The sequence below is a fragment of the Barbus barbus genome (assembly GCF_936440315.1).
Source record: "Barbus barbus genome assembly, chromosome: 2".
NCBI classification, from domain to species: Eukaryota; Metazoa; Chordata; class Actinopteri; order Cypriniformes; family Cyprinidae; genus Barbus; species Barbus barbus.
This window is the reverse complement of record NC_136730.1, coordinates 34,490,348-34,509,515: the sequence shown is the minus strand read 5'-3', so window position 1 is coordinate 34,509,515 and position 19,168 is coordinate 34,490,348. Positions and strand designations below refer to the sequence as shown.

General features: G+C 39.3%; 1 protein-coding gene across 1 annotated transcript in view; it reads left to right on the top strand.

Annotated features, from left to right (window-relative positions):
- The window catches only part of LOC306881489 (B-cell scaffold protein with ankyrin repeats-like), a gene marked incomplete at both ends in the record, with an annotated part of 111,428 nt that overhangs the window by 15,718 nt on the left and 76,542 nt on the right, over window positions 1–19,168 (top strand). The window contains 3 exons of the mRNA XM_079435628.1: window positions 12,647–12,771; window positions 15,469–15,607; window positions 17,030–17,172. Coding sequence (XP_079291754.1) covers window positions 12,647–12,771; window positions 15,469–15,607; window positions 17,030–17,172 — 407 coding nt within the window. The remainder of the gene's footprint in view (window positions 1–12,646; window positions 12,772–15,468; window positions 15,608–17,029; window positions 17,173–19,168) is intronic.

The window sequence follows — 19,168 nt, the reverse complement described above, 5'->3', positions numbered from 1 at the left end:
GTGAGGCTGATCGTGGGAGTTGAGTGGAATGAGAGCCTGGCCGCGCTGTTACAGTAACGACATCCATATGTCGAGATGCTATGTTGAGGGAACGACATATTTTTCTCATGGCCACGAGTTTAATGTGTAAACAAACCTACGTGACCATAGCAACCTGGGATTATCAGGGATTCACTAATATTTTATTTTGAATTAAGAAATTCTTTTAATAATTATAGAAATCAAGTCAAGTCAAGATGAGCTTTATTGTCATTCCGCTACATGTGGGGACATACAGTGGAACGAAATGTTGTGCATCGCAGGACATACATCAATGAAGTAAAAAACACTATAAACCCATACACAACTAACCTACTGACAGATTTAACTATAAGTATATATATATATATATATATATATAAGTATTTACCCTATACAAACTACAAGAATAAAGGTTAAAAAAAAAAAAAACTACGAATGCTTCACAAATACTGTACATGTGCAAAGAGAGACATTTTGAGTCAAGCAGCTGGTTGGGGAACAGTGCAGGATGATTTGTAGTGCATGAGCATGTAAACATATATATATTTGTGGAATTGTGTACACGCATCAGTGTGTGTAAAGTGTCTAGTGCGCATAGAGGAGAGTGTGTTACTACAGGTGGTTTGTACAGGCCCACTCACCTGTGTGTAGCACACTTTGAATTGCACAAAACAAGTTCCATACAGTTTTTTCTTTGGTGTGGTAAGGGGGGCGGGGTTATTCGGTATAAATACAGAATAATAGTTAAGTGTCAAACAAAAGCACTTACATGGTCAAATACGCACACGCAGGAAAAAACAAAGGAGAAAGAACTCAGTCCTCTGCACAGTGCATCAATGTGCACCAGAATGAAGGTGCTGTGGGCACAGGTGCAATTCATAAAGCCTAATAGTGTCCTAATTGGCTTGAGATCAGGTGGGTGGAGCTAGAAGTTAATAGGAAAATTAACAAGCTAAGAGGGGTGTGGCACATGCTTGGCACCTTGAAGCTTAGGGACACACAACTTCTCAACAATAGTCTACCGAACTCTAGGCAATTGCACGCGACGTACACAGCATTCAAGTTGAGCATTAGATTGTTACATTATTATTATTCGCCTATTATTATATTTTTTATATTCGTTTTTCCCTTCATTACGATCTCTTTACATAAGGTTCTGACCAGTTTTGTAAATAAGTCTACTGTAAATGCTCGACATAAAGATTTGATTATGCTGACTGGAATTTATAGCCTATTGGAAATGCAGTTTAAAGGTTGAATTTAACATATCGCAGAAAAAATTACATTCATTTGTGTCAGTCCTCTGTCGTGTGTGTCATGTGTTCCTGCCTCTCGTGTCCATATTTGGTTTGTTTCCTGTCCTTGTTAAATATGCAGTATACCCCAGACTGGCCCTCCCATTTAAAATGCTCTAGACACGCCCCTGGACACAGGTACACGCAGACGAGGATGTAACTTCAAATTATAGTATTTACTGATAACATCAAGGCAAGACAAGGCAAGACTGACACAGACAGGAACACCGGGGAGTAACGAGTAGTTAATTTTCCTCATTTGGTCTGTATTTGCATTCCGATCTGTTCAGTTTAGTCTTTGTCTGGTATTGTGAATGTTTGCCTTTGTGTGAATCGATTACTTTCCTCTATGCTGGATTTATCGTTTATATGGATTTATTAAATACTATATAACTCTAACAAGTTAATATAACCTAATAATAATAATAATATACAAATATTAAATGAAATATTTAATGCTAATAAAAATGTTTTATCCATATATGATAATCCCGGGTTGCTATGGTCACGTAGGTTTGTTTATGCATTAAACTTGTGGCCACGAGAAAAATATGTCGTTCCCTCAACATAAGAAGTCGTAATAATATCACAGATATAATATCACGTTCCCACGAGTTAATATGACATCCCCACAAATTAATATCTCGTGGCCACGACAAAACTAAGTGAACCGAAGACGACGACTCCTGGGCACCGTACATCAATAAATAAGGAAAGAAATATATATTATTATGAAAATCTGGTCAATTATTACTCCCATTATTACACTATAGATTTATTAAATCAGCAATACATTTTTTACCAAACTTTGTATAAAGATGATTCTCAACTATGTTGTAACAGAATGATTTGATATACCTTTTTTCTTTATGCAAAATGTGTGTGAAATGGCCATAAACTGGTTTTCTCATAATATGTGTGTACAGGTCTGATATATGCAAAAGTATTCAAAATATTATAATAAAATATCCTGATATGAATCATTTAAGTCGTCAAAGCTTCCACAAACACTTAATCAGGCCACAATCTCTTTGATCCTAAAAAGAGATAAAGATCCTTTAGACTGTTCTTCGTATCGTCCTATTAGTTTGCTTAATGTTGATTTTAAACTTTTATCAAAATTATTGGCAGTACGTGTGGAATCTATTTTTGCCTTCAGTTGCCTTCAGGTGATTATGTAATGTTATTTATAATTCATCTCCCCATTCTATCCTAGAAGCTGTCTTATCATTAGATGCCGAGGAAGCATTTGATCGGGTAGAATGGGGATACCTTTTCTATACATTAAAGGGGTCATATGATGCGATTTCAAGTTTTCCTTTCTCTTTGGAGTATTACAAGCTGTTTGTGCATAGATAAGATCCCTAAAGTTGCAAAGATTAAAGTCTCAAAACCAAAGAGATATTCTTTATAAAAGATAAGACTCTGCCACGCCCCCCTAAAACAGCTAATTCAAACACGCCCCCACATGTCTACGTCACGGTGCGGGGAGATTTGCAAAACACCGCCCAAACGTACATGCAAAGAAAGGGGGCATGATTTTTATTCTCACTGTAGTGTTGTTGCTGCTGCCGGCGCCATGTCCTGGAGACGCTGTGTTTCATTGTGAAAGCAAAAGTACAACTGGAAATCAGTGGTTAAGTTATATTTACAACACCGTTTCAGAACAGTTCAATGCAAATATTCGAGTGTGTGCAGCACATTTTACGGAGGACTATTTCCTGATCCCAGGAGAGAGTAGCCTAGAGTGGCTGTGAGCACTATAAAGTAACGAGGTGAACGAGGAGATACCCCCCTTACTATGTAAAGCGCTTTGAGTGCCTAGAAAAGCGCTATATAAATGTAACAAATTATTATTATTATTATTAAAGTGGGGGCAATTTCAACGTCGCAAGGACAGTCTGGTGGTTCTGACTCACAGCCTGTAAGTACGTTTCGATATTTAAAGAATTTGCTACTGACTATTCAAATGCGAGTTTTGAGCAGTGTAGAGTAGTGCTTGTTTGGCGTATCTACGATCACAAATGCATACATGGTATTATGTTTACGTGGCATGGCGCAACACTTAAAAAGGCCGTATGAATCATTATAATCAGTCATTATGTCCTCACTGAATGCAACAAATGCCTCTTTTAAGCGGGTTTTATTTTAGTCTCATCGCGTTGGGACCATAGACTGTAAAAAGGCTGGGACACGACATCACAACATGGGAAGGGGCATAACATTCCCGTCACACGCTTGAGGTATTTGGCCAATCACAATGCACCGGATAGCTGACCAATCAGAGCACGCCTCGCTTCTTAGAACGATGAGCTTTGTAAAAATTTACGTGTTTCAGAAAGGTGGGACATAGAGGAGCAACAATAATGTACAGTATGTGGAAAATAATGTGTTTTTTGAACCTCAAACCGTGTAAACACATTGCATTACACCATATACACAATATAATGTTATTTTTAGCAACATTATGACCCCTTTAAAAATTTTATAAAAATTTAAATTAAGTTTTTTTAGGAAACACGTCATCAGTGAGGAGATTTATATATAGCAGAATAAAGTAATTCCTTAGTGTATTATGTGTCAGCATTCTTACAGTTGCAATCTGAATTCATTGCTGTGAGTGTTTAAAGTGCCCCTATTATGGATTATGAAAGGTTTATACAGTATTTTGGTTTTGGGAGTCCCCAACAACAGGTTGACATGCATGCAAGGTCAAAAAATACTTTTATTGTCTTATAATATGCATTTATTTTTACATTATTTCCTCAATGACTCCCAAACGATTCGCTCAATGATTAATTTTTCCAAACCCCTCCTTGAGCGTGATGCTGATCTGCGGTGATTGGTCCATTTAATTTCCATTTCATCATGCCTGATAAAGCAGCGTTTGTGAGCGCAGTGCTGCTCTGTGTACAGCCGTTACCGGTGTAGGGAATGAATCCTACAAATATATTTATTTTATTATTTAGCTTTTAGGGAATCACTCTTAAGAGTTGATCTTCATATGATTAATTGTTATTAATCAGGATGTACAACTTATGCCTTGTTAACGACTTGTCCAGCAAGCATTAATAACAGCAAGTTATCTTTTAACACGTTGTTTATTTCATTCGTGGCCAACGATTAAAATAAATCAAATAGTTAAATTGAGTTAACTTAGTTAGCTCCTAGCTGAGCGTAGGTAAAACGCGATCTTTTTGGCAAATAGTTACGACATGTTAAATCACATAACACAGACAAAAGATTTCTTAATAAAGTCAAAGTTTTATTCACTATTCTAACACAAAATTAACTAGACAACATAAAGCAGACATAAACACACATACGTTGCAATGAATTGTTCCTATCTGAAGAGAATCTTAGGTTCTAACTTAATGCTCGTTTTAGCCTGAGGAAACTCATAGACAGAGAATTATTCTATCTTTACTCTCAACGGAGAGATATTCCGGTTTCAGTCAATAAAGAGATTTGCCTTACTTGGTCTTTCAGTTGTTTCGATGGAACTCAGTCTTTCCTTCGGTTCAAAGTCAGGCTTTTTCCTCCTTTGCTTTGGTAGAGACGGACTGCGCGTGGATTGGCTTCTCGGGAGGTCGCGTGACCCGGTTACTCTTCAGCGATTGGAGGAGCTTTCAGGAAGTCTATTCAGGTCTTAGAAGTTTAACTTTGATCGCTGTGCCATGCCTTCGCCGTGATGTTAGCGGCCAGAAGCGCTTTGCAGCGTGAGCAGAACGAGAGACTCGCGAGGCGTGCGTGGCCTCCTGTTGTTTTCAAACTCCAACCGAACTTTCATGGTTGTGCATCCGTTTTAACGGGCCGATTTGGGGTCCGCCTTTTGGGCGCATGGTCCAATCGCAAGTGTAGCTGTGGGCGGGGCTCCACCCTGCGTAGCTGCGTGTTTTGCATACATTATCTGGTCCAGTTATTCATCACATAACAACTTATTGAAAGCAAGTTTCTATCCGTTATTGTAATCATAATATATGTAAACAAATCATTTCCATTCACCATAATACTATTCATAAACTTAGCTTTCTAAAGAAACCAAACACTTATATTTTGATATGCACAAAAATACACGTGACCACAGAGGGTATTACTGGGTTAAATACATTGATAAACAGATCCTAAATTCTAAATACACATATTGATCATGTGAAAATGAACAATTAGTGATCGGGTAAACTTATACATTCTGGAAGATTACGACACCCATAGGTTTAAAATAACGCAACAAGCTTATAAACATAGAAAAACATTCTTCACACAGGTTGTAACTATATTGTCTATATTGCTTTTGTATTCGAGTATAATTTGTTTCAGTAGCAGAAACGAGTATAACTTTTGTTCCCCTTTTAAGACTCATTTCTAATTCCAAGGTGTGGTTCTCTTTCTTTGTTTCAATAGCAACATGGACCAGTTGAATTCCTTTGTCTGTTTTAGGGAGCGCAACAGAGAAAAGGCGCGCGTTTTCAGGAATGCGCGTGATAGCCGGGTCATAAGGTCTTTGGTTCGAAAAGTCTGGGAATTGTCTTTAGTTCGAGTCGCTCGTAAAAACGTCATCCTTTACTGCGACTTAATGGATAGAGATTTAGGGAATATGGCGCCAGTAAAGTTTAGGCTCCGGGAAGGGGAGTTCTGTTTTCTTTCAAAATGACAAAACGTGAATTTCCTGAGCTGGACCCTGGTTTATGATCCCAGGAAGAAAAGGGGAGTTCGGAGCGATAGGTTCCGCTGGAATGCGAGCTTTGATCCATCCTTGCATCAGGAATGTGTTGAACCTAGATGTGTGGTATCCTGATCAGGCATTACACCGGGGAAACAGCTATTTTACTGCTCCAAAAGCGACACCTAGTGGCAAAGAATGAATTTGCATTTTCATTCAGACCAACGCGAAAATCGACTGATAGTTTTAAGCAGCAAACATGCAGAGCTGTAAATGTGAACTGGTATATATATCCCACAGGGGAAGTCTGCCACACATAGAGTGTAAGTCTGTGGGAAATACTGTTGCTGTAGCAGTCTTCAGTAAAATGACAGGGATACAACACAAGGTTGGGGCTATACTGCTGTGGTATTGCTGCAAAATGAACTTCAACCATTGATTCTTCACAGCCTTGTCCTTTGGCAGTAAAAAAAAAAAAGGATTTACCCTCACAGTGCAGAGCACAGCGTCTCCTCGACATGACGCTATCCACAGGAATCCGCTACGGTGTTTGAGGGAGGGGGGTTCAAGTTTTCCCAGGTCTGCGTGTGCAACAAGTGGGTGGGCAATATGCAGAGGTGGGTAGAGTACCCAAAAACTGTACTCAAGTAAAAGTAAAAGTACTTCTAGAAATATTTACTCAAGTAAAAGTAAAAGTAATAGTCTGAATAGTTACTTGAGTAAGAGTAAAAAAGTATCGGATAAAAAAACTACTAAGTAGTTAGTAGTTAGTTACTAGTTACTTTGGATCATATAGGTACTTAATATAGTCTATTTTTATTTAGATATATAGATTACATTTATGTAAAGTGTATGTGTATACACACACACATACACACAGGCACACACACTGTGTGTATATATATTAATGTAATTTATTTCAGTGATGCAAATCAGAATTTTCATCAGCCTTTACCCCAGTCTTCAGAGTCACATAATCCTTCAGATATCATGTTGATTTATTATCAGTGCTGCTCTTTTTTAGCTTTCTTTTCATCAAAGAATACTGAACAAAATGTCACAGGTTCCAAAAAATATTAAGCAGCAAAACTGTTTCCAACACTGGTAATAAATCGTTATATTATAATGATTTCTGAAGGATCATATGACTCCGAAAACTGGGGTAACAGCTGATGAAAATTCTGATTTGCATCACTGAATTAAATTATATTTTAAAGTAAATTAATTATGTATTATCCAGAGGTGGGTAGAGTAGCCAAAAACTGTACTCAAGTAAAAGTAAAAGTACTTGTAGAAATATTTACTCAAGTAAAAGTAATAGTCTGAATAGTTACTTGAGTAAGAGTAAAAAAGTATCTGATAAAAAAACTAATCATGTAGTTAGTTACTAGTTACTTCGGATCATATACTGAATATAGTCTATTTTTATTTAGATATATAGATATTTAGATACAATTCACACACACACACACACACACACACACACACATATACATATATATATATATATACATACACACTGCCGTTCAAAATATATATTTTTTTATGTAGTTTATTTCAGTGATGCAAATCTTAATTTTTATTAGCCTTTACGCCAGTCTTCAGTGTCACATAATCCTTCAGAAATTATTCCAATATGTTGATTTATTATCAATGCTGTTCTTTTAACCTTCTATTCATAAAAACAAATCCTTAACAAAATGTCACGTTCCAAAAAAAACTGCAAATCCCTGTTGAAAAAAACAGCATATGCTGGTATTGTTACATGTTGGGTTTTTTGTGACTGTTCCATGTCGGGTTTTCTGTTTTCCCCTGTGTCCTAGTTCAGTTTAATTAGTCATTGTGTACACCTGTCCTTCCCAATTATCTGCCCCTTTATAAGTTCCTGTCTTTGTTAGTCTCACCGTCGGTTATTGTCTCTATTATTGATGTGTGTGCACTCCCTTGAATGTATTCTGCTCCTGGATTCTTGATTAAAAGAAAGTGTTATTGTCTATTCTCGTCGTGCGCTCCTTGTTCCGCACAGCATCCGTAACATAATAACCGACCAAAACAGCAAGTTTGCGGCGTTTTTCCCCCGTTTTATTTTCCCGGTTTTTGCCAAGTTTTTTATTTTTTATTATGGATCCCGGTGTCCTCGTCCTCCTGTTGGAACAGGGGGATCGCTCTCTCGAGGACCACACCGAGGATTTTTTGTGTCTGGCCAACAAGACACACTTCCCGGACTACTGCCTCTGCACCTTCTACAAGGCTGGACTTAATATCACCACACGTAGGCAGTTGTCCGGGGACGGTCCTCGAGAGAGCCTCGCCGCCTTTATCGAGTGGGTGCTGGTGTCTTGCAAATCGCATCTCACCGTGGACCTCGCAGAGAATGACACCAGCCCCACTCGGGACCCAGCGCCCAGTCCACTACCACCCCGCAGCGCGGAGCTGCCCGAGCCCACCGCAGACGGAGAGCCAGAGCCTGCCGCGGTCGTTGAGCCATCGCCATCAGGAGCGACAGAGCTGCCGATCGTCCCGGAGCCCGAGCCCCAAACGTCTGACCAGGTGCGAGAGCCGGCAGTGCATCCGACGGTGGAGAAAGTTGTGGAGATCGCGGGGGCTATGGAGCGCCCCGCCCACGGCGCCACCGCTGAGGGTGAGCATGAACTGGACCTGGGTAACCTCATTGACTTTCACACTGACACAATCATCCTTAAGCCAGCTCCTATGTTAGATTTCTGGGAAGTTATCCCACCCAACCTCCCTCTCCCACCGCCTCTCATTGACCTGGTCCCTACTCCAACACCCTCATCGCCTGAGTTCGTCAGCCCCTCTGCTCACCCTCAGCTCACCATCTGTGGCGTGGGTTCGCCGCGGGTCTGCCGACCTCCAGCTCTGTTGGCGTTGAGTCTGGAGGATCCCTCGTCTCCGCCCTCAGCCTCCGAGACCCAGACTCCGCCTCAGTCCGGCGACCCTGCGGCTCCACCATGCCTTCAAGCTCCCTCGGCTCCACCGGATCCCGTCTACCCACCAGCTCCACCGGGCTCCCTCGTCCTTCCGGCTCCGCATTGGTCAGTCGTCCCCCTACCTGCACCTCAGGACTACTCTCCTTGGGCTGCGCCCCGTCCCTTCGTCCCTCCGGCTCCGTTGGGCTCCTCCTTCCCTCCTGCTCCACCTATGTCCTCTGTCGCTCCGGCTCCGCCGCGGCCATCCGGATCTCCGCCTGCGCCGAGGTCGCCGAAGACATCTGCTCCGCCTTGGACCTCCGGATCTTCGGCGTCACCCTGGCTCTTCGGCTCTCTGTCTCCACCTCGGGCTCCACCACCACCTGCTCCGCCGCCGTTGGTCGGCCCCATGGAGTCGGCGGTCCCTCCTCCACCATGGCTCCTCCCTCCGTCGGCTCCCCCGTGGGCCACCATCTGGACTGTGGCCTGGGTCGTCATCTGGCTCCTCCTGTTCCTGGCTCCCCCTTGGCTCCTCCCACCCTCCACTCCCCCATGGACTTATTGTTTGGACTCTCTTATGTTTATTCCCTGCCACCCTCCGGTTCCACACCCTCCTCCAGATCCCCCACCCGCCCTCCTCAGTTGTTACGTTACGGCGTGAGGCCACGCCTTGCCGGGAGGGGGCGATATGTTACATGTTGGGTTTTTTGTGACTGTTCCATGTCGGGTTTTCTGTTTTCCCCTGTGTCCTAGTTCAGTTTAATTAGTCATTGTGTACACCTGTCCTTCCCAATTATCTGCCCCTTTATAAGTTCCTGTCTTTGTTAGTCTCACCGTCGGTTATTGTCTCTATTATTGATGTGTGTGCACTCCCTTGAATGTATTCTGCTCCTGGATTCTTGATTAAAAGAAAGTGTTATTGTCTATTCTCGTCGTGCGCTCCTTGTTCCGCACAGCATCCGTAACAGGTATAGGTATGTTTTGAAGCATGGGATGCTGGTTTGAGCTGGTTTAATGGTCTGACCAACTTAAGACCAGCACATGACCAGCATAAACCAGCATCCCAGCTTCAAAATTTACCTAACTAGCATATGCTGTTTTTTTCAACAACACTGATAATAAATCAATATATTAGAATGATTGCTGAAGGATCATATGACTCTGAAAACTGGAGTACCAGCTGATAAAGATTCAGATTTGCATCACTGAATTAAATTATATTTTAAAGTATATTAATTGTTATTAATTAATTATTCATTATGTATTATTTATATATGTATATAACCTCTGACACGGAGAAGAGAGAAATCTCCTCACAAGAACGCTACAGAACATCTGAACATAACTAAATAAATGCATATGATGGATCTTCTTCCGTCTGTTCTGCAAAATGTAAACAAATGTGGCCTTTATTTCTGCAAGCGTAAATACTGTGAAAATATCAATATTAATTGTGTCTAAGCAAAGGCATTCCTCCTGGAACTAACACGGGGTTTGGCGGGTGTTAATTTCATACTCTGTGACAGCTTATTTAATGAATAAATTCTGGATTGTATTTAATGTATAAGGTACATTTATAACTAACTGGTAATTTCATAGTGGTATCGTGTAGTCAGTGCAATCGAATCTATACCTGTGGAACTGACAGCACTGTTCATCTTCATAGCTAGCAAACCATAGCCTTTTCAGATTTGCTTTCACCTGACTGTAGATCCAAAGCCACGTCTTCATCGCTCTCGATGTTCTTAAACTTTCTGTTATCTGAGAGAGAACCGCTTCAGACGACACTTAACGAATCATTCAAACTGATTCACGAACCGATTCACTGGTTTGCGAACAGGTTTGTTCGAGCCTTCGAACAGAATTGACTCAAAAGAATGAATCATTCGCGAATGGGCATCGTTCATTGCCCAGAGAAAAGTAGACGGCGCGTTTGGAATAAACTGAAGCATTTTTAACTTTATTATTACGTATTGCAATAAGATAAAGTAACGAGAGGAGCGTTGCCCACAGTAACTAAGTAAAAGTACCGTTTTTTTCACTAAAAATGTACTTGAGTAAGAGTAAAAGTACCCATTTTTAAATATACTCTAAAAGTATTAGTTACCCAAAAAATTTACTCAAGTAAATGTAACGAAGTAAATTTAACTCGTTACTACCCACCTCTGGTATTATCCTATAACCTCTGACACTGAAACCTCTGAAAACACCTCACATGACTGCTCTGAACATAACGAAACAAATGCACATTGACGGATCTTCTGTTCTGCAAAATGTAAACAAATGTAGCCTATATTTTTGCAAGCGTAAATATTGTATAAATATGAATATTAATTGTGTCTAGAACAGGCCGCGTGCCGCTGCGCAGAGCTAACGCGGGTTCCGCGGGTGTTCATTTCATACTCTGTGACAGCTTATTTAATGTATAAATTATACATTGTATTTAATGTAAGGTACATGTACAACAAGCTGGTAATGTCATAGTGGTATCGTGGCCTATACCTGTGGAACAGTAGACAGCACACGCGGTGTTCATCTAATAAAAGATCTTCATATAGCTCTAGCAAACAAGCCTTTGCAGATTTGCTTTCAACTGACTGTAGATCCAAAGCCACGTCTTCAGCGCTCTTGATGTTCTTAAACTCTTTGTTATCTGAGTGAGAACCGCTTCAGAGACTCAGCGCGTGCGGCAGGGACCTGAACGAATCATTCAAACTGATTCGCGAACCGATTCACTGGTTTGCCAACTGGTTTGATAAAGCCTTTAAACAGAATCGACTCAAAAGAATGAATCATTCGCGAATGGCCATCGTTCATTGCCCAGAGAAAAGTAGACGGCGCGTTTGGAATAAACTTTTTTACTTGTATTGCATTAAGATACAGTAACGAGAGGAGAGTCGCCCAAAGTAACGAAGTAAAAGTACCGTTTTTTCTCTAAAACATATACTTGAGTAAGAGTTAAAGTACCCATTTTAAAATATAGCTACTCTAAAAGTATTAGTTACCCAAAAAATGTACTCAAGTAAATGTAACGAAGTAAATGTAACGTTAACTCGTTACTACCCACCTCTGGCAATATGCTAATGTTTCATGTTAAGGTCAACATAAAACTGCTTGGGATTTGTTTTAAAAACGACTCGTTTAAATGATTCAGATTCAACTCTTTCTTTTGAGAGACAATAACTTTATACACGGTGCAAGCCTCTTCTTGCTCAGTTGGGGACACTTAATTTCTAGTGATTATCGTCAATTTGATTTTGCAGGTTCTATTTAAACTAAACTGAGCTAGACAATGACATCTCTGAATTCAATAATGAAATGCCTTAACTGAAAATTGAATGTTTAATCTTATTTTTATACATTACTGACACTCTATCCTCCAATTTGATACTGTTAAGTGCTTTGACACAATCTGTATTTTTAAATGAGCTATGACTTGATGGTGCACTTTCAGATTTAAAGCTTTGCAGGATGTTTTCATTCACTTAGAGCTGTTACACACTGCATGAATGCTAATTTTCACAAATCCATAATAGAGGCACTTTAATAGTGCCCTTTGGCAAGCCAGTCACAACACAGCTTTAGTAATCAAGTATGTTCAGATGAACAGAAATTAATTTCATAACCTGTCACACTAAATGTCTATCAGGCCAGATATATCAGGCCTATCTGTGTGAGCATCTACAATTCCTTACAGCTTATGAGCAGTAGTTCACTAATACAGTGTGTTTCTCCAGGTGGACAAGCAGCAGCAGTGGATGGAATATCAGTCCAGGAGCTGAAAATACAGAAGAAACTGTCTAGTGGTGCTCTTGTTGCAAATCAGTCTTTACTGGTTCTACCCAGCCGTGTACCATGTGAGGTGAGACACACACAAGTGTCTTTTTTATAATGTGCCAAGTCTGTATAAAATATTTTTTTTTTTCTGTTACTTAAAGGGATAGTTCACCCAAAAATTAAAATTGTCATCACATACTCTAAACTTTTGTGTAAACAACCTAAATTAAATCATACAAAATGATAAAAGCGCTGAATTTATATGGTTTACTTTTTAATTAGTTTCTTTATAAACCTTTCGAAGCTTGAAAGTTTGGGTGGAAATGATTTTCAAGGAACAGGAATCTTCCAGGTTTGCTTTTGACATTGGTGGGGACATTTTTTTAGTACGTTTAACAGACAATAATTACACTCTTTTGATTTTGTGAACAACAACATTACAGCAGCATCAGAATGCTGGGTGTCTTAATCTCGTGTCACCTGAACTGAATCCAGTATGATTCTGAAAAGAAAACTCTACTGTTGCTATAGTAAAAAACACAACGTTCATGCATATCTGATTGACAGATAAACTGCAAGCTCTTATTTCAGTTTTTTTTTTTTTTGAGAATATTTCAACTAACAGTTTGCTTTGTACATTCATTTTAAAAACACTGTTACATTTAAAGACTATCTGCAATCGCTGGGACTTTGGACGCTGTTCCAAATCCTGCTGCACCACAGAGTGCCACTCACAAAGTTTTCTCTTTCACTTTCTCTTTCCGTTTGCTCTGTTTTTTTACACTGTACTTCAAACTAATTCAAACTGAAGTGAAATTTTCTATGAACTGTTTTGGACTGCTGTCTTGAACTGGGTGCAATAAGTGTGAGCTGTAGACGCGAGGCAGCTTCTCCTCCGGTGTGCGACAGGTTCTTACTCCGCCCATCATGTATTAAATGTGCGCCTTGAAAGCTTGCGGTTTCAAACATATTTACTTGAACTTCTTAGGTGACTAATATCAATGATAGTGGTAGGGACCATAGACTGTAAAGAAAGATGGACGACGCACCTTCACTCACTTCCATTGAAGAGAAGTGAAGCCACCATTGTCCCAATAGGACGTGGCCATATTGCGCTGATTTGGAAACAGAGTCTGCGCAGTAGCAAACTTGGGACCCCAGTCTATGCAGTAGTGAGCGAAGTGGAGCCGCGTCCCGCCCACACTCCCGCAGAGTTGATCACAAACACATGCCCCTGACCCCTTTTAATTAGCCTGAATACTCCCATTTTTGTCTGCTGATTGCCGTAAAAGTGGCTTGTGTTAAAATAGGGTAAATACAACTCCAGTGTCTTCCTGAAGATCCTGAAAAAGTCCGTTGGCACCTCAGAAGCTGTCAGATCGCAGCTGTCAATCATGATGTCACACTCCCGTTTTCATAGCATCACATCAGCGTGATAAAATCTAGATCAAATGACAAAAAACATTTTTGAAAACAAAATATTTGAAGTAAAATTTAATTATTTAGTTTGTCTCACATCCCATTAGAGGGCGGGATTTATGACCTATACCGGGGGGGGGGGGGTCGAAACACAATGGCTTCACTTTTGAGGACTGGTCCCTACACCACACTTGGTAGGGACAAATCCCTGGCATATCCACTAAATTTGACACGGCCCAAAGCAGTGGCATTGTAGAATTGCCAGCGGCACTGAGTGCAGATTTGATGCTGTAGTGGAAACACACCGTAATTCTACGCCCTTGAATATCTCCATTTGTGTTTCAAAGGTGAATGATAGTCATAGGTTTGTAATAAGGGTGAGTAAATAATGGTAAAATTTAAATTTTGGGGTGAACTATCCCTTTAAGCATTTAGCAGGCAACCACAATAAAATGGCATCAGCAGAAAGGTATATATGACATTTTTATGTACCATAAGCCTCATTCAGATGGTCAGCCCAAATCCGATTTTGTGTATATCCGGATGGAATCTGATTCGAATAACTTACTGTCCACACAGCGTATCGCAACTGTTCATATACGATTTGTGTGTCCATAGCGCTCTTTCATTTCTACAGAATGTGCATTGGTTTCTATGGTACTGCTGTTGCGTTGTTATGCCAATGCTAAAAACAAAAGTAACAGCAATACAGTTTGCAATACAGATGTTGTCTTACGACATGACAACATGTTGCCGTTGCGCTTGATTATTATTATGGATTTCGCTTTATGAGGCAGTGGCAGAAACGCAGGAAGCTGGCATGTGCACCTTTTTTTCTGTGCTGCCATCTAAAACTCAAAGAGGTGCATATACTAGCAGTATGTTGTCTTTTCCCGCTTAACTTACAGTTCGCAACAACACAAGCTTGTTTCTGCAAAGACTTTCATTATGCTTTCTACAAAAATGTCTGACGTTTTAACGTTTTACGTGGCGTGAAAATGTGAAAAAGCTAGGCTAAATCCGATCTGACCGGTCAGACTGAAATGGATTTCAAGAAATGTGATTTGAATAAGATTCCAAACCAAATACGAATGTAGCTCGAAACGGATTTGCCCAAATCAGATTTCATGTAGTTTGTTGCCATTCAGACTATCTAAATATGATCGGATTTCAATTGGATTTACACAAAAATCAGATTTGGGCTGACAGTCTGAACGAGGCTTTAGATAAGGTTCACGAAGCTGGGCCTGAATTGAAAGAGCACTCTATGTTAGCAAATGCTTAACACTGCCATCTAACTGAGCTAGAGCTCTTCACGGTGTATAGGTTAGACTAAATACTGCCATGCTGTGTGTCTTCACAGAATCCAATGGAGATCTTCATTCTTCTGCAGGAGGCCATGGCCAGCAAAGATGCAGAGGTGGAGTTCAGTGGGAGTAAGCAGCGAGTGAGAGTGAAGCCTGTAAATTGGAATGAGAGCACACTGAAAGTGACTGCACCTGGTAAAGATGGTCTACATACTGTAGATGCTTAAATTTTAAAACTTGAAGGGTGTAGAAAATGTTATGGTTGCATGTTAAAGGAACACATGCCACGAAAATGATCTGTCATTATTTTCTCACCCTAAAAAAAAAAAAAAAAAACTTGATTAATGCTGACTCAAACCTTAAGGCTGTTCTTTGTAATTGCATTGTAAAGAAAAAACAATATATTTTTCAATATTTTTTGTTCCATGTTCTGGAGAACTACATTCCTTTAAGAAATTGACATATTATTCATAAAATTATGCTGTGTTCACGCCATGTAGTAATTACCGTAATTCCGACTCAGTACTGGTCCTCAGACTTGGGATTGTCCGTTTCTATAGCGACAGTCAACAAAATGAATCCGTGACAGCATAAAAATGTTACTGGCAGCTCTAAAACACATAACATTACATTTGTATGCTACTGCTAAATATTGCAGAACACAGAAACCGTGTCAGGTTTGTTTGTTTGTTATTATTAATGAACAACGGGGGGAAGTTGTTCATTAATAATGGTTAGAGAGTCGGACTCGTAATCCAAAGGTTGCGGGTTCGAGTCTAGGGCCGACAGGGATTGTAGGTGGGGGGAGTGAATGTCCAGCGCTCTCTCCACTCTCAATACCACGACTGAGGTGCCCTTGAGCAAGGCACTGAACACCCAACTGCTCCCTGGGTGCCGCAGCATAAATGGCTGCCCACTACTCCGGGTGTGTGTTCATGGTGTGTGTGTGTTCACTGCTGTGTGTGTGCACGTTGGATGGGTTAAATGCAGAGCACGAATTCCGAGTATGGGTCACCATACTTGGCAGTATGTCACTTCACAACAAACAACAACACCAAAACAAACAAACAAACAAAAAACTAAACAAACAACAACAAAAATAATAACAGTATGAACACTTACATAATATGTAATTACTTAATTTTTATAATATAGTACATTATTGCATCTATATATGTAGTTGACGTATCAATGTGTCCTATGGTGTGACGGAAAAATGTAAAAAAAAAAAAACCTCTAACATTGAAGATAAACCTCTCACGTGCCATTTGCAACTCTAAGAATGAAAATACATGTTTTCTCATGTTATTTGTATGTTAAGTTTTTTTTTTTCTACATTTTTGCTATTTCACACCATAGGACACAGTCCGATTTTTATTTGTCAACTACCCATATGTATCTATTTTCCCCTTTTTAGAGCAGTAATACCTTTCTTTGAAAGCGCCGCCATTTTTCGTGGTACAAGCCGTAGCTCTCAGAAAACTCTTGTAATTTGTAATTACGAGTTCTATGAGGATGTGAACACTTTTTACAAGTTGGTATCTAGTAATTACGGTTATTACAACATGGCATGAACGCACCTTTATTATTTGGTGGCAATATATTCTGTGTTTGCAGATTTTACTGCTGGACATGTGATTGTAACACTTTACAGTAATGGCCTTGTGAAAGGCAATGCCTGCTTACAATACTACACCATCATGGAAGATATTGCCCACTTCCTTCAGCAGGCTGCAGATCCTGTGAAGTTCATGTGCCAGGTAAGCACATGTCTGTTTAAGTTTAACCCACATGCTCAAACAAATTGTCTTCAAATAAAATTTTCAGCTTCTGCCCTAAAAAACTTTTCAGATTTTCAAATGTGAATTTGATGTAATCTTTAATTTCTGATTAAAAAACAAAAACAAAAAAACATTTAAGTGAATCAGCATTTATTAGGGTTTTAGGTGCAGAGGTGGAAAGTAACAAATTACATTTACTCGCGTTACTGTTATTGCGTAGCTTTTTTTGTGTACTTCTACTTTTTTAAAATAATGTTTTTAATCTAATTGTACTTTTACTTAGTATATTTTGTTTAAAGCGGTGTACTTCGCTACATTTTAAAACACATTAATTACTGAATAAAATAACAAAAAAAAAATATTGCTCCCCGGAAACTACTGCAATAATGGGCAGGAGAACAAACTGGGACTTAAATCACAAGAAAGATGCAGACCGACAAGACAGGCATTATGTGTTTGCCTAGGGAGACCAAACTAGCATCTTATAAAATCCCGACATCAACCCTTCGCAAGCATGTAGAGGTAAAGTACTGTAGATACTTGCGTAGTTGCATTAGTGATGGTTAAAATGAAGCTTTGTCGGTTTAGCAAAAGGTTATGCGCAAATTAGCCAAAAAGACAGTGGTGTAGGGTGTGCGATATATATAGTCTGCGATAATATCGTAATTCTTGTTTAACCGATGTGCGATTTTACATTATCAATATTTTGTCAAAAACCAAACAAAACATCTAGAGTGCGTTCTTTCACTGTGTGATTCAGCCTGTTAAAATGCATTTAGAATGATCACAAAATTGAAGATATAAGGGCAGAAAATGTATCATTAAATTAATCATTATCACATGAAGAGTGCCGTTTATTCTCCAAAAATCAGCATGATTACATGTAAAGTCCTTTTTTCACAATGGTTCAATAAACAAGTTAATTAAGAGACTTTAGACACCATATTGCTTTTTATTGTTTTTGTTCTTTTTCGACAACAAAAATAATTCCAAACAGCCACCATAGCACATAGTTTTGTTCCTGAGTGAATCAATCGTTTAAATGATTCGGTTCAATCGCAATGACTCACTTATTAACAGTGACTTGCTGACACTGGCAGTTTTAATTTCACATTTAAAGTATCTTGTGATTTTATTTTATTTTTTTATAATTTCAAATGAGTATTCAACATTTTATGTCTTGTATATCAAAACATTATTTCTGCATTTGTCACTGCACGTTAAATGCATTCATGGCCTGCATTAAACAGTGTGTAAATACATCTAAATGTCACTTCAAATGTGTTTCCTCTGCATTGCAAAGATGAATTTTGTTGATACTGATTTAATTTGCCTGGTAACAGCCCAAATGTCTTATTCTAAATAACTGATTCCTTTAATTAAAAACAACTTTGAGATTTATAGGCCTATCCCAGGGGTGTCAAACTCAGCTCCTGGAGGGCCGCAGCCCTGCAGAATTTAGCTCCAACCCTGCTCCAACACACATACCATGTAGTTTTCAAATAAGTCTAAATGATTAGATTAGATGGATCAGATGTGTTTAATTAGGGTTATATCTAAACTGTGCAGGGCTGTGGCCCTCAAGGAACTGAGTTTGACATCTTTGGCCTATCCCATTTCTGTCTCCCTCTCACTGCTAAAATTTTATTTTTACTCTGAGTAAATTTTAAATGAGCTACTTTTTACTTTTATTTGAGTAGATTTTTAGACTGGTACTTTTACTTGTACTTAAGTAATATTTCATTAATGTAATGGTACTTTTACTTGAGTAGAACATTTTCGTACTCTTTCCACCTCTGCTTAGTTGTCACAGATGGGACAGATGTGAACGATTTTGGATATCTAACTGGAAATCATAGTTATGCAAACAAATTATGAAGCTGAAAACTTATTAACTTAAACTAAAAGTTGTTAGCTGTCTAGTGCTTATTTTCAGGCTATAGTGTTGTTGCAGTCTTCCACTTGCCAATGAGGG